Genomic DNA, 14,835 nt, shown 5'->3' with positions numbered 1-14,835 from the left:
CTTCTATGAAAACAATTTCAACAGGTTCCAATTGTTCTACTGTCATATATGTAAATATACTACTTTGATCATATCCAGATCATTCAGTCACTCTGTCTGCCCTCCCCACTGCTCTACCCCCACCCCAATACAGCCTGTTTTACTTTCATGTTATTTTGAGTTAGTGTGTGTTACTTGCACAAAGTGTGTTTGCCACAATATTTCAAACTTAAATATATCATTTTAAAATCAGAATAATCCTCTCTATTGCTCTCTCTTCCCCTGTCTCCTACCTCCTTCAGGCCAACAGCTGTATGTTGTCTTTAACTCAAAGTAAAAACATAATCAATGCTCTGCAGAATTTACTTTATTGACAAGTAACTCAAGCAATATGTATATATATATACCCACGGCCCAGACACAGAAGAAGGTCTGCCTCTTTAAGTGCTAAGGGCTTTGTCAGAGAAAAGTAAAATCAGAAGTGAGAAAAAAAAAAAGGAGAAATTGTTGAGCCAGTGCAGAACCCTGGATCCACTTCAGCATGCTCCATGATGCTTCAGGTTAATCTTCCCATTACTTTTCCTTAAAAAAAGATAGATGTAAATATGGTCAGTGCATTGTCATAGGTCTTTTGCTACAGAAGTTGGACATGGTTTTAAATATGCCATGAGCCAAGACCCATCCTCATTTGAGTCAAGAGATTTCCATACTACTTTTCACTAGAGGTTGATTACATGCATTCAGATATGACACCTATTCTAACTCTGGAAACATCAAATTAAATAAATCCCAGAGTTTTGATATACAGCCATTTCAGTACCAATTAATCTTTTTCTAATATATATATATATACATATACAGATGTTTATAAATATGTATCTCCATCTATATGTGTACCTATACACACAAGTACGAAAGGAAGCAAGGAAAAATAATAGCAAAAAGATTAAAACACCATAGCTCTGTCCTGAAGGAAACTATAATCAAATATCAAGGCATTTGATGTTTAATATGTGTATGCCCACACATTTCTTCTCTCAGTAATTTGTATCCACTAATTAAAATCTTGCACAAGCCTATCTATCTTTGGCTGAGCAATGTTTGATATTAACTACTGAGTTATGTGTAAACACATCAATGTGTTCATTTATAGTGATATTGATGTGTGTGTGTGTGTGTGTGTGTGTGTGTGTGTGTGTGTGTGTGTGTGTGTTTTGTAGCACTGGAGTTTGAATTCAAGCCTTAGAAATGCTATGTAGACTGTCTAACACATAACTCATTCTACCAATCCTTTTTTTCTCTGTTTATAACGAGATAGAGACCTCACATTTTGCTTAGAAACTCTGGATGGCAATCTTTCTACTATAATTCCACTCAAGCTTAGATGATAAGTCTGCACCACTACACTCAGCTTTTTCTTTTGTCTTATAGACATTTTGCTCAGAATGGGCTGGAATCATGAATCTCCAGACCTCAGCATCCCAAGTCCCTGGGAAGACAGGAGGGTACCAGAGTGGCCCCCTCTTTGTTGAGATGGGATTTCACAAGCTTTCTCTCTAGGCTAGCCTCAATTGCAATCCTTCTGATCTTCACCCCCAAAGTAGCTAGGATTGTAGGTGTAATCACCAACCTGTCCTTAATGTTGATATATTGAATTAAAAAATAAATTAAACAGTACTTGGAAGGCTAAGGTATGAGAATTTTGCGTCTGAGGATAGGCTGCCGTACATAGTGAGACTCTGTCTAAAACAAGTTGTCAAATTAGTTAATAAAAACCTAGACATACCTGGGTGGCAGTGGCTCATACCTGTTATCCTAGCTACTCAGAAGGCTGAAATCTGAGTATCATGGTTTGAAGCCAGCCCAGACAGAAAAATCTGTGACACTCTTATTTCCAATTAATCACAGAAGAAGAGGGGAGTGGTCCTGTGGCTCAAGGGGGTAGAGTGCTAGACTTGAGCAAAAGGTGCTTAGAGACAGAGTCAAGGCCCAAGGTTCAAGCTCCAGGACAGGCAAAAGAATAAACAACAACAATAACAAAACCCTAAGACATGATTGTAAAATGAATTGATAGAGCAGAGTGGTGAGACTAATAGGTAGGTGAGAATGAAGGAAGAGAGTAACAGGGTGAATGCTACAGAAGTACATTAATATGTATATGAAAATGGTAAAGAAATAAAACTCCCCCAAAAGAAATGTACTCTTTATCTTTTTATTATGTAACTGTAACTCCTCTGTACATTAACCTTTATAATAACAATAAAAAACTTTTAATAAAGAAAGCTATCAAGACTATTAAATGTAATAGTTATAAAATACACGTTTAAAAATGTACCCAAACTGAATTAAAACTAGTTACAAAGTAATGAATTTTCTGTATTTAAGAACTTGTAATGTTGGTTTGTTTTGCTTTAGAGTCATTTTCCTGATAGCCTCTGTGGGAGGTATGGGTAGAATATTTTCGAATACATCAAGGAAAATAAGATTTGGTGAATGTAACACTTACGCCATCGCCTTACAGAAGGAACATTTATTGCCATATGTCTGACCATCAGAACCACAATGGGGGTTTGATTCCCGAGTGCAGAAGATCTTAGGATCACGGAACTCATCACAGTTGATCTACAAAGTAGACAATGACATTGGAGAATGCTAGGTAAATTATCATTCCTTGCAACAGAAGTTCTGGACAGCAAACTTTTGTGTTCTCTCTCTCTCTCTCTCTCTCTCTCTCTCTCTCTCTCTCTCTCTCTCTCTCTCTCTCTCTCTCTCTCTGTGTGTGTGTGTGTCTGTCTCTGTCTCTGTCTGCCTCTCTGTCTCTCTCTCTCTCTCACCCACACACACACAAACACCAAAGTGTTCTGAAATAAAAACTAGCTCTCTTTGTTTAAATTAGATACTTAAATATAAAGCAGACATTTTCACTGTGTCACAGGAAACACATGATAATGCCAACTGCTATAAGTAAGACTTTTTGCTATAACACAAATTGGTCCAGTTGATAGTAGTTTGGGGATCATTAGATGACATGTTTTAACTGTATGAATGCAATAGATTTCTTATGCATTCTTTTAAAAGCACATGTGGTCATTGCAAAGAAGCATTCAGGTTTTATCTTATGGCGCCAACAGGTCTCCATGGGTGCAATGGCCCATTTATTATTTCTTGGAATCACAGTCTGAATATCTTCATGCTAACTTATTCTGTTTCAAATTCTGATGTAATTTGAACTTTTGTGCCCACTTCATTGATTTAGTGACAGCTGCAAAAGCTTCTGTGTTCAGGACTCTGGAGTTGCACTCAGTTTAGTTGAGACCATTTGTTATGATTGATCAATAAGTGCTATCACAGGAAGGGATAATAGCCTTTGTGTTGGTGATATGTTCTCTCAGCTGTAGTGGTTTCTTAAAAATAATCTGGATAGTAGTATTCTTTTGGGACCATTCCTCTCAAGGTAGTCAATCTTTGGTATGCAAATAGCATTATACATGGTACAATATTGTACAATATTGTACAATTGTACATGGTACAATATTCCAGGATGCTAGCAAAATGGACTATGTAAACTGAAACCCTCCAAATAGCATCTGTGTGCAATGAATTGACATTTGCATATCAATAAAGGAACCTTGTTTCATTCCTCTACAAGTTCTATGAAAATAGTACTATTTATTTTTATCAATTGAGCCTATTGAAATCCCTAAGAAGTATATTGAGTTACATTAAGAGATAGCTCCCAGATGGTTTTCTATAACATTTAACTAGCCTGTCAATGTGTGACATTTCCTTCTCATTACCGGGTCAGACTTTTTGACAGTTTAACATAGTTGATTTCTAATAGATCGTCACTGAGAGAGCAACCACCTATCTCTCACTTGGTACTTAAAGTCAAGCCTTAGACTTCCTTAAAATAGCTCTATAGTTCTCCACAGCTTAAGAATAGTATGTATTTCAGACACCTAATATAGATACAATGCACAAGTCCCTATTATTGTACATATTACAATTGTATTTTGTTTATGATTTGTGTGGAATGAGTATATTTTAGCTGCTTTTACTACAAAAGAAACAAAACCAAAAAGTGGGTAACTAAGTAGTGGACATGTTAACTGGCTTTCCTATAGAAGAAATTTGCTGTTTATGTTTATTTATAAAATCATACTTTATACACACAATATTTACTTTTTAAGTGTTTTAAAGAAATGCATGAACACAAGTGAAATCATTTGTTTAAGATGCTAGTAAAATAGTATTACTGACAGAGATCTAAAGGTTTAGCCTGGGAAAATTCCCCATGAAAAAGTCATATAATTAAGTCACGGAATTGCCACATCTATTTTTTTTGATACCCGAGTGTATAAAACCACACATTGAGACAGCATTTCATACTATTGAAGATGGATAACATGGTCACGTATCACCTATGATCCTTATTTCCCTTGAAAGAAAATTCCATCTTCTCATGCTACTGCCTGAACAGTAATCTCTCCTTTAAGTCTTCAAGTGGAGTGAAGACAAAAAAAAAATCTCAACAGAATAAGCCACAAAGAAAAGTTGTTGTGTTTACATTTAAGTGTCTATATCTAAGTCATTAGTGTATGCATTCACAGGTACCCTTCATTTATAACCACAGTGTTATTACTATTTCACCAGTTCCCATAGTGTTGCCTGCTGGTGAGCTGGAGGACAATTGGTAAGAAATGCCTTCTCAATACACACATCATGTCATCTGCATTAGACAGGCAGAGAAGAGCTGCTGTCACCACAGTACAGTGTGTAGCCATTACCACAGTGGGAAAAACACAGGTTATGTGGGAGTGAAGCCAAGGCCAGCTCCACCTACAGTCTCACCACAGCTAGGAAAATAAACAAGAAAGTCCCTTACTTGAAAGAGACGACTCCTTAAGCCACCTCTCCCTGGCATTCGGCCCTCTGATCTTGTGATCCAGCCTCTTTTGTCCTTTGGAAAGCAGATACAGGGACGGGCACTTGGTGGGGAGCATTCACTTTGAGAGTTTTCCACCCCCTCCCCAAAGCCACTTCTCCATTTCTTCAGTACCCCAGGAAGAGGCTAGGAAAAGAAGACGTTTTCACTAAATAAAACCAAACCAATTAGCTGGCATGTGAACAAACGGCCTGTGTCCTATCTTAGATGAAGCACGCAATAAGGATGCTTCAGTTTCTTTACACACACACACACACACACACACACACACACACACACACACACACACACACACACACACACACACACACACACACACACACAGAGGAGATATGTCTTGTTCCTTGATTTCCAGGGATCGAATGTGGTCATAGGGCAGCTGAAGAGGGATAGTGTGGAATTGAAATTGTCCGAAATCATGTGCATAGAAAGCAACTTCACTTCCTCTCTTAACTAAAGCTTTGAAAGGCATCTGTAACATAAACAGAATGGTATAGCCTTCCACACTCAGTGGTCTCTAGTGGTTTTTCTAGCTTTGGTGGTCCCAGACTTTTCAGTGATTACTGTCTGTGAAATGGATTCCACACAGATCTTGTGTTCTTAGTTCTTCAATGCTTGGGAGAAAGGTAACTATTGCCTTTTACTTTACATCTAGAATCTTCTGTGGTCTCTCTGAGAGAAATTTAAGCCTGCAGAATGCAATCAGAAGAGGCTGTCCCAGTGTGTGTGTGTGTGTGGGGGGGTGACAATGGATTTGCATAATTATTGGGAAATCTCAGCAAAGTGGAGGAAAGAGGCCCCAGCTCTCACAACCTGAGGGAAGTGGGAGATTAAAAATTCTTCATGTCATGACTTTTTTTTTGGCCTAAATTCCCTTTCCTCTTCTATGTTTTTGTTGTGGATTCTTGAATAAAATCCAAGCAATTTGCTTAACGGTCTACGGAAGTGAAAGCAGAATTAGACTGAGAATGAAGTGAGATTACATCTTCTCCTTTAGCATATCATATGGAGAGCATTTAGGACACCATTAGAGACAAATTTAATTAATCTATTGGAAAATTCTGCAATGATGCTGTAATGCGAACAAATATCCTGCCAATGGAATTAGTCTAATCTGGGTTTAAATTTTACTTCTCTTGATCGCTTATTTATTACCTTGTGCCAACACTTCATTACTCTGAGTTTATATTTCTACATATTCCCAAGTGGAGGAGTACTGGGTATCTTGTCAGATTGTGGTAATGAACGAGCTTTATATCAAGTATCATGTGGAAGTTTGATACTATAAACACCAACAATGTATGGTGTATTTGTTACATGGTAAAGCTTTGGAGCTCATTGCTTGCCCTATTTTAGTGAGATTTTTTATGCTGTTTTAGATGGTGATGTACTTGACAGAAAATTTCCATTTTGTTACTCTAGCTTTACACCACTCGGTACAAAGCATATACTATGTCCAGTGCAAAGTATTGCTCTGATCACTTTTGATTGTTCAGAGAACTACATCTCTTAAAATGTGAAATAGCATGACTTACATAGGAACACTAGTCGTTTTGCTAGTAGACTCAACAAAATCATGACTGGAAATGGTTGTAAACTAAAAATCAGAATAATTAACATTTTAGTCTAAAATTTGATATTTCTAGATAAAGCCAATGGGAATTTGTAGCTCACGGCTTTGGGTAGTAGAATCATGGTCCTTTATTTTTTGTCCCCGTTTTCAGACAAATAGAAACCATGTTATCACATCAGTTCTAACCTGTAGTACAGGTTTTCTTAAGAGCTCTCTTACCTGTTTTTGGACTCTTGCTTTCACACCACATCTATTTTGTCATAATTGCTTTAAAAATTATTCCTTTCAAACTACTGTTGACAATTTATTAAATGGTCACGATTTCCTTATGGTACATACTACTTTGGATCACTACAAACAGTTTGAAATGCCTAGAATGTTTTTAAATTATGTCAGTTCTATGGTTCTCCATGGGTTATTTTTCTATTGTTGTCTTCCCCTCTTTAGCATTAATTATAACGATCATTTTCAAAATGGTTTATTCACATGATTTTTCCGAAAGATGCATATTTCCCCAAGCAATACTAACAAATCTCACTTTTTCTTGAGTTTTTATTAATAACTCAAATTCAAATTCTTGGTTGTAGCATAAAATACCTATAGCAACAATTTAATATATACTTAAGAATTATTTATATCTAAAACATAATTCTTTTTTTCCCCAGTACTGAGGTTTGAACTCAGGACCTCACTTTCTCACTGAGGGTTTTCTCTCTCTAGGTTTTTCTTTTTTTAAAATTGTGGCAGCTGGCACTCTATCACTTGAGACACACTTCCACTTATGTTTAGTCTTTTTTTCTGTTCTCTTGGAAGAGAAGGTCCCAATGAATGGCCCGGCTTGGCACTAAGTCTTGATTTTCAAATTTTAATCTCCTTAGTCACTATGATTATAGGTGTGAGCTGACGCTTGTCTATAATTCTTTGTTTCCCTCTCAATTACTTTTGAATAACAACATTTCCATTTTTCATGACAGCATAGTTCTTCAGATTTCCTAGCTGATCTTCAGACTAAAACATTGCTATTTCTTTTCCTTTATTAACATTTTTATGTCTGTGCCTCAAGTCTTTTTCTTTACTAATTCCAAATTTACTTGCACCAGTCCTCAGCTTCCTTCCTTTTCTCTTTTCTCCTTCTTTTCCTTCCTTCCTTCCTTCCTTCCTTCCTTTCTTCCTTCCTTCCTTCCTTCCTTCCTTCTTTCCTTCCTTCCTTCCTTCTTTCCTCCCTTCCTTTCTTCCCTTTCTTTATCAGTTCTGTGATTTGAACATAGGGTCTTACGCTTGCTAAGCTGGCATTCTACTGCCTGAGCCAAGCCTTCAGACCCGTTTTTGTTATTTTTTTTCTTTTTTTTATTGTGAAAATACCATACAGAGGGGTTACAATTACATGAGCAAGGTAATCAGTACATTTCTTATCAAGCATTGTTGCCTCCTCCTTTGTTTCCCTTTCCCATCTCTGCTCTCCCATCTCCCCCACTCGTTCATTTATCAACATAATCTTGCTTCTGCAAGACCCTGGCAGAGCTATGATTTGCCTACTTTAGGCTTTCTGTGATTTCTGGGATTGCAGGTATAAGTGAGAAAGTCCAGTACCACTCCATGCAGGTGGAGTTGTGTAGGCTTTTCTGCTTGGGATGATCTGGAACTCCAATCCTTCAAGGGTCAGCCTCCAATTTGGCTTGGGATGCCAAACACATGTCACTGTGTCCAACTATAACTTCAGAAGGTTTCTTAAAAGCCTCTGCCTGTGCTGGTTTGAGATATCATGTAGCTAAGATTCCAGGCATGTGCCACGAGCTCAACAATTTTCTTCCAATTCAATATAACAGGTTCTGTTCTTTCTGCCTCCTTTCCTCCTGGTGTCCAATCCTTACATGGATTTTATTCCAAACTATGGTTTTCTTTTTTTTTCTGTGATGGTAATGAGGATAATACTGCTACTTCATATTTGTTTAGAAAATTACATTATTGAAAGGTTGGCAGATATTGTGTTGTGAATGTTTATGATGACTAGTGCTCACTCAGCAGCCCTAGCTGTGGATTCACAGCAGTGCGAGTTTCCCTTCTGTGGTTAAGTTGGGGATGGTGTGTAAGAACACTAAGCTGCACTTGGTCTGCCAGGACATTGATTCTAAGAAAAAAATGAAGTGAATAGAGAAGATTTGAAAACCCAAGCTCATCCTAACCATGGAGAATTGTTTTACAATTCAAATAAACCCCTTATATCACAAAACAGAAGAATAAATTCAGTGATCCCAAAGCACAACAATACAGGAAATTGGATCCTAATCCACCTTTGAAAGGTCTGATCTATTCTCTAGTCCTGACTGCTCCTTTCTACACTTCTTTAGGGATATGGTCCCTAAACACTGAGCAGAGTCTGAGAAAAATAGAAGACGTGAATGGCAATGCAGTGAGTAACTCAAAAAGCATTATTTATTCAGAACAAAGGACTAGCTGTTTCTAGACTGTCTTTCACACATTTGTTATTGTTATGAAACAATTTAATGAAGTGCTTGAGATAGTATGTAGTAGTTTTATGTTCCTATTGTCATCATGTTATTGAATGTACCTATTTGGCATATTCACAACTTGACAACCGATTAGTCATTTATCCTTAAAAAGAAATTTTTACTTAGCACCTGAGTTCCAAATGTCTGGGAACATGCTTATTGTTCAGCTTGAATAACATTTTGAATGTGAAAAATTTTAAAGAACTATAATTTGGACATATGACTATAATCTTTCATGAGGTGTTTCATTGTGCAGAGATTTTGTAACCTGGAAAGAATGACTTGCGCATTAGGGAAACCTAATAATAATGACTTCCTTTTGCCTTAGCTGGATCCGCCGTTAGTCACCACATTCCTAAAGCGAGCTCCGGCTTCTGTCCCTCACTGGGCAGAAGAGGAAGCTTAGTTAGACTCCACGTGAATCAGAAGGAGTCCTTCCTGATTCTTTATGTTTGAGTGGGGACCACAGTTTGGGCAGGACCAGACTTGGTTTATAATGGCTCAAATATTTAGTGCAGGAAGATGCTTAAAGGTTGGTAAACCCAACCTTTTTTTCTTTTTTAATAATTTTTATTGAGATTAAGCGATTACATAAATTTCACCAATTTCAGGGTATTGTGGGCTAGTGATACTTAAAGTCACAAACAGATTTTAACCTTCATGAGGCACATTGTCATTATCATGTTCTATGAAGCTTATGGACTCTACAAACTTTGACGCTACAGCCATTTCTTCCAAATGAGGTGATATGTACATTTCTTTCCCTTTGCTAAGTATAAGAACCAAACCCTTTATAGTAACCATTTCTGAACAACCAGGCCACACAGATGGCTGAGATCTGAGGATCTCAGGTCAAAGCCAGCCTGGGCTGGCTCAAGTAATAGAGTACCAGTCTTGAACAAAAAACCAAGCAAATACTATAGGCCCGAGATCAAGCCCCAATACAAGCACACACAGGAAAAAAAAAAATAAACGATTTAGGAGCAAAAGCAATGAGAAGGAAAGAGTTATTGCCCAAAATCACACACAGAGTAAACATTTGCATTAGGATTCGTTGTCTGACTCCAAAGCCAGTGTTTCCTAATACTGCTTTCTTCAGGCTACCAAGAATGAAAGTTCTCAGAATTTGCTCTATCTGAACAACACCTGGATAACTACTTTGAAAACAAATTCCAAGTTCCTTACCCTTGAAATTATTATTCAAGATCAATATTCTGGGCCTTGTTTAGGGGTTTGCCTATCTACACAGACTCTCAGGTGACCCAGAAATAAGCCAACTGTAAGACACGGAGGATTGTGTGTCCAAGGAAAGAGCTTTGATGTAAATGACAAAACCTAGTTTAAATTTCACAGCTGTGACATTTCTGTGTAATGGTCATATATTACTGTGTGATGGATATGAAGCATGTTGATGGAGTCTTACATAATTTCCATTGTGAGCTTTTATGTGGAGAAGTCAATTTTAAGTTTTAAAGCAATAACAAATGCATGTATTAAACACACTCATATCCACAGAGGCAGGTAACTGGAAGACATAGCCAATTATAAGATATACCTTAATTTTGAATATGCTAATTTTATTTTCAAAGCTGATGTACTATAATGGGAGTATTTCAAGGTTGGAAAATATTTCTCAACATGCTTACCAACTTAAATCAGTTGCCAGCACTGTTTGGAAAGTTTGACAACTAGCAAGCATTTTGGATCCATCAAGACAAAACATTTAAACTAACAAAGAAGTACTAGGATTAATTTGAAATGTTCAATATGGACATAGAAGCCAAATTGGCAGAGTAACTAGTATTTATTTTTTAGTTTTTTATAATTAAATCAAGAAAGGTAAGAAAAGTTATCAAATGAAATTGGTAATAATGAAGCCTAACAATGAAGAAAAGGCATGCCGGCTCGAAGTTTTACTCCAAATTACATTTAAATTAGTGATCAATCTATTCTCAACACAGAACATTAAAGAAGTTTTCTAAGTTGTTATTTATAAATATGTAATATGAGCTTCTCTAACTCCTGGAGAAGCTGTTAATCAGTAATGAATAGAAATTCACTAGTAACTGTTACAGTTTCTCAAATGTTTCCATAATTTCATTCATGAAATAAATATTTGTTATGCAAGTTGGGTATCATTTAAATTTTATAAAGTGAATAATAGGATGCCTTTATGAAATCAGCTCTTCTTTTGATAAAAGTAATGCATTTTGTTTGCTTTTTATTAATGTGCATGAATAGTAATTATGGTTTTTCACTGTAATAATTCCATCACATTAAGGCTCTTTTGAATTGAAAATGGTATACTCATAGAGAAATTCTAGTTTAAAAATGACTGTTTCAGTGAACATTTGTATTGGCCTTACCTGCTCATGGTTTTTGCTCTTTTATTGCATAGACAAACCAGCTAAGCACACATTGTGCTCAGAAGAAATGGATAAGAATATACTGACCTGTCTTCCTTGACTGAAGACACCTGAAAAAACATAAAATGCAGACACTGTAATTCACAAATGTGAAAAGTGAGATTTATACACTGTACATTTTCATACCTCCTCTTGGATCTGGTTGTGTCAGGAAGTACCCTATTCTGCCTGACATTTTACCTCTGTTTACTGTGGAGGGAGCAGTAGGAACTTGGAAAATTATGGAAGGACATGGACCACAAAATGACAATACTTGTTCTTTTTGTTTTCTCCCACCTTCCAAGGTGGGACAAAATGGCTTAAGGCTCTGGAGATTTATGGTACAGTGCTGGCTTCACCAACAACCTCTGACATTGACAATCAATTCTTGCAGTTCCTCTCAGAAATGTTTCTTTGGGGCAGCTGGTGAAGTTTGCCATTCGTTCACCAAATCAGAATTGCTCTTCAGAATACCATTTCAAAACCATAGCCCAAATGTAGGCTGCCAAGAACCAATCCATTCTCTTCTGTGCTGAATCATGACAAATTAGCTCCGTGGTTTCAAATAATGAAATAACAAAACTCCTAGGTTCCATCTTGGCACAACTGCTGGGTTCTGTGACCCTTTCTGTGGAGTTTATAGGTTAGAAACACCACTCACATGTATGCTCAATAACAAAAAGTAGGGATTCATGATATCCATCTCCAAAGCCAGCCAATAATTGGGGAAAATACTGAAAATGTCTAAAGGTGAAATCATAATAAATGAGGATAAGGAGAGAACAAGGCTTTCAATTTTAAAAGATGTTGTGTCATCATTTCCAGCAGTGTTTACCAAGATCACTGATTCCTAGCCAATAAATGGAATGTTCATGGTAAAAAACAGATTACTTAGCCAAATGCAGTGGCAAATGCCTATAATACAGCTATTCTGTAGCGATACAGAAGATCATGGTTCATGGCAAGCCCAGGAAAATAAGTGATATTAAATCTCAACACAACACTGGAAAGGTGGGTGTGGTGGTTCATGTAGGAAGCAGAAATAGGAGGATGTAGTCCTGGCTGGATGGGCAAAAGAACCCACAAGAATAATAATAAAATAATCAAATCGGGGCTAGGGGTATTGTTCAAATGTCATCCATTGTTAGAATATCTACCTAACAGACATAAAGTCATGAGTTCAAACATCAATACTGCCAAAATAGAAATGCATGAAATAAAAAAGAGATTCTTCAGATGATCTCTTCAACCTTGCATAATATAAAACCTGACAGGTACTGGAATTCCATATTTTTCAAACATGCTCATTGAATTTTATGATCAGGGAAAAGACTACAATTTTCTGTCCAGTCTCCACTGTGAAAAATCTGTGATTAGAAGAGGAGGCCTTTTCCCAAAGTCTTGTAGATTTACAAAACAGCAATAGAGAAGGAAGATTGGTATCTATAATGTCTGGGTCCAATTCTGTTGTCTTTGAGTTAGGGAAAAAATAAAAGATGTCTGTTGAGCACTAGCTCTGTGAAGCTCCTTCTATGCATTCTCTCATTTACTTTTGTATTTTGAATTAGTCCTTTTATAAACTCTTCCTATGGGAAGAAAAGGAGCTTTAGAAAGGTCATGTTGAGACGGAAGTGCTGGGTCTGATCTTCCTTTTGGGGTTCAACATTGGACAGTTTGTCCTCCCAAGTGACATCTATTGTATCTATGAAGTATCAATGATTGATGCATTTGATATGCCAATCAATAAGATCTTGGTAAAGATCAGTTCATCTGCGCAAAGAGAAGCTGAACAGAGTAAGCAATGACAGAGACTATTGTTGCAACAATTTTTAACATGTCTGATTTTTCTGCCAGCTCAGCAACTTATCGGACTACCGTTTGATTTATTTGATGTTAGTCCTCAACCTTACTGTATAATATTAGAGGAAGCTTTTATGTATTTAAAATATTTTGGGTGTTTTTGTTTATACAAAGGTGATCTGGTGACAATAAATGATACTCTCCATAAGGACAAAAAACTTGTTTCTTACATGTTCAACTTTAAAATTTTTGGCAGCAGCAAAATCCACCTGCTGTTAACACAGAAAATGGGCACATCACACATGGAGGCCTAGGACTTATATCAGTTCTAGCATTTTACACAGGAGAGAATATCTCAGAGAGCTGAGATATTTATATAGGTACAAAGATTATTACTGAGTCTTGGGACCACACACTCTTGTGGACACTTTGCCACTAAAATATAATAGTATAAATTAATGTAGAACAATATAATATATATTATATTCATATAAATATTCATATAAATGACCACAATGATGTTTTTCATCTTCAGGTGGAAAACATCATATCAAAGTATAAGTGTTACATGCCTCTTAATTGATAAAATTACTTACTTTTGTTAATGTAACCATATTTTCCTGCTTAAAGAATTAATGTCTCAGTAACATATGGTCTTACATCCAAAGGCTCAAGAACTTCTTTTCAAAAATTTCCTCATTAAGTTTATATTACCCCCTTGTTTCAATTTTTAATTTCTTGAGTTCCTTTGTAAATAAGGAATGACAGAATAGCTTAGTTTTATTTTGCAAAGCCAAGATTAATGCTGAAGTAAATATGTAATTCAATGAACTTGATTTATTGATTAGTTCTTTAGAATAAGCACCAAGTTGAATGTCTACAAGATCTGGATTCAAGTTCCAAATTTCATTTACTTGTGTGAGTCCCTTAGCATTTTTCTTAACTGTGTCTCATGAAGAATGGGAATGTGAATTCCTTCCCAAGAGAATCAGAAATGATACAAGTCATACCATGTCTAGAACAGAGTATATGCTCAATAAAAGACAATTATTTTATCATGGTGACCATCTTTGCCATCATCACTATCATTACAATCATATTGTGATCATCTGCCTTTTATATCATTATCCTGGTCTGTCTCTTATAGCAAAATCATTAGAATTCTGCAACATCCTGGAAAACTACATTTTTATCTTTGGCTTGATATACAAATGAGATGTTAATTTTAAGGAAAAAAAACTCACCTGAGAACATGCAGAAAAGAGCCAGAGAGAGGAGCACCAAGACACCTGCTGCTTTCATGGTGTCAATTAGCTCACTCTGATTGAGGCTGCTTTGCTTGGCTTGGCTTCTCTGTGAAGACACTTCTCAGAAAGCACTAAAGCACATATTCAGACACACATTCACACATACACACATGTATATATAAGAGACAACATAAAGAGAGTTGAGATCTGATCTCCACCTTCTTTTATAAAAAAAATCACCTTCTAAAACCATATACAGTCCTAGACACTTTAGGTATTTATGGGGAGCTGTCACTAGTTAGGGAAATGTTTTATGCTCCCCATCAATCTTAAAAATGAGGACAATTATGTGAGTCGCACCTTAGATCGTAGTAAT

The 14,835-nt window shown here is 36.5% G+C and overlaps 1 protein-coding gene across 1 annotated transcript; it reads right to left on the bottom strand.

Annotated features, from left to right (window-relative positions):
* Positions 1–515: 515 nt before the first annotated feature.
* LOC138837318 (serine protease inhibitor Kazal-type 6-like) lies at positions 516–14,514 on the bottom strand. Its single transcript, XM_070036003.1, has 5 exons — positions 14,457–14,514; positions 11,461–11,483; positions 4,865–4,939; positions 2,486–2,601; positions 516–561 (listed from the first exon to the last, which is right to left on the bottom strand). Exons 1-5 carry the CDS (start codon positions 14,512–14,514, stop codon positions 516–518), a joined length of 318 nt encoding a protein of 105 aa, XP_069892104.1.
* Between the last annotated feature and the right edge of the window lie 321 nt (positions 14,515–14,835).

The sequence above is a fragment of the Dipodomys merriami genome, unplaced genomic scaffold, assembly GCF_024711535.1.
Source record: "Dipodomys merriami isolate MVZ:Mamm:240054 unplaced genomic scaffold, mDipMer1.0.p SCAF_27, whole genome shotgun sequence".
Taxonomy (NCBI): Eukaryota; Metazoa; Chordata; class Mammalia; order Rodentia; family Heteromyidae; genus Dipodomys; species Dipodomys merriami.
This window is presented reverse-complemented; position numbering and strand designations above follow the sequence as displayed.

What these genes read in the sequence shown, in the direction of transcription:
- LOC138837318 (XM_070036003.1), bottom strand. Translation starts at nt 14,514, where the DNA reads ATGAAAGCAGCAGGTGTCTTGGTGCTCCTCTCTCTGGCTCTTTTCTGC. An exon ending in TCTTTTCTGCATGTTCTCAG is followed by an intron (nt 11,484 to 14,456) that starts GTGAGTTTTTTT and finishes ATGTTTTTTCAG; the next exon opens with GTGTCTTCAGTCAAGGAAGA. An exon ending in TCCTTCTGTAAGGCGATGGC is followed by an intron (nt 562 to 2,485) that starts GTAAGTGTTACA and finishes TCTTTTTTTAAG; the next exon opens with GAAAAGTAATGGGAAGATTA.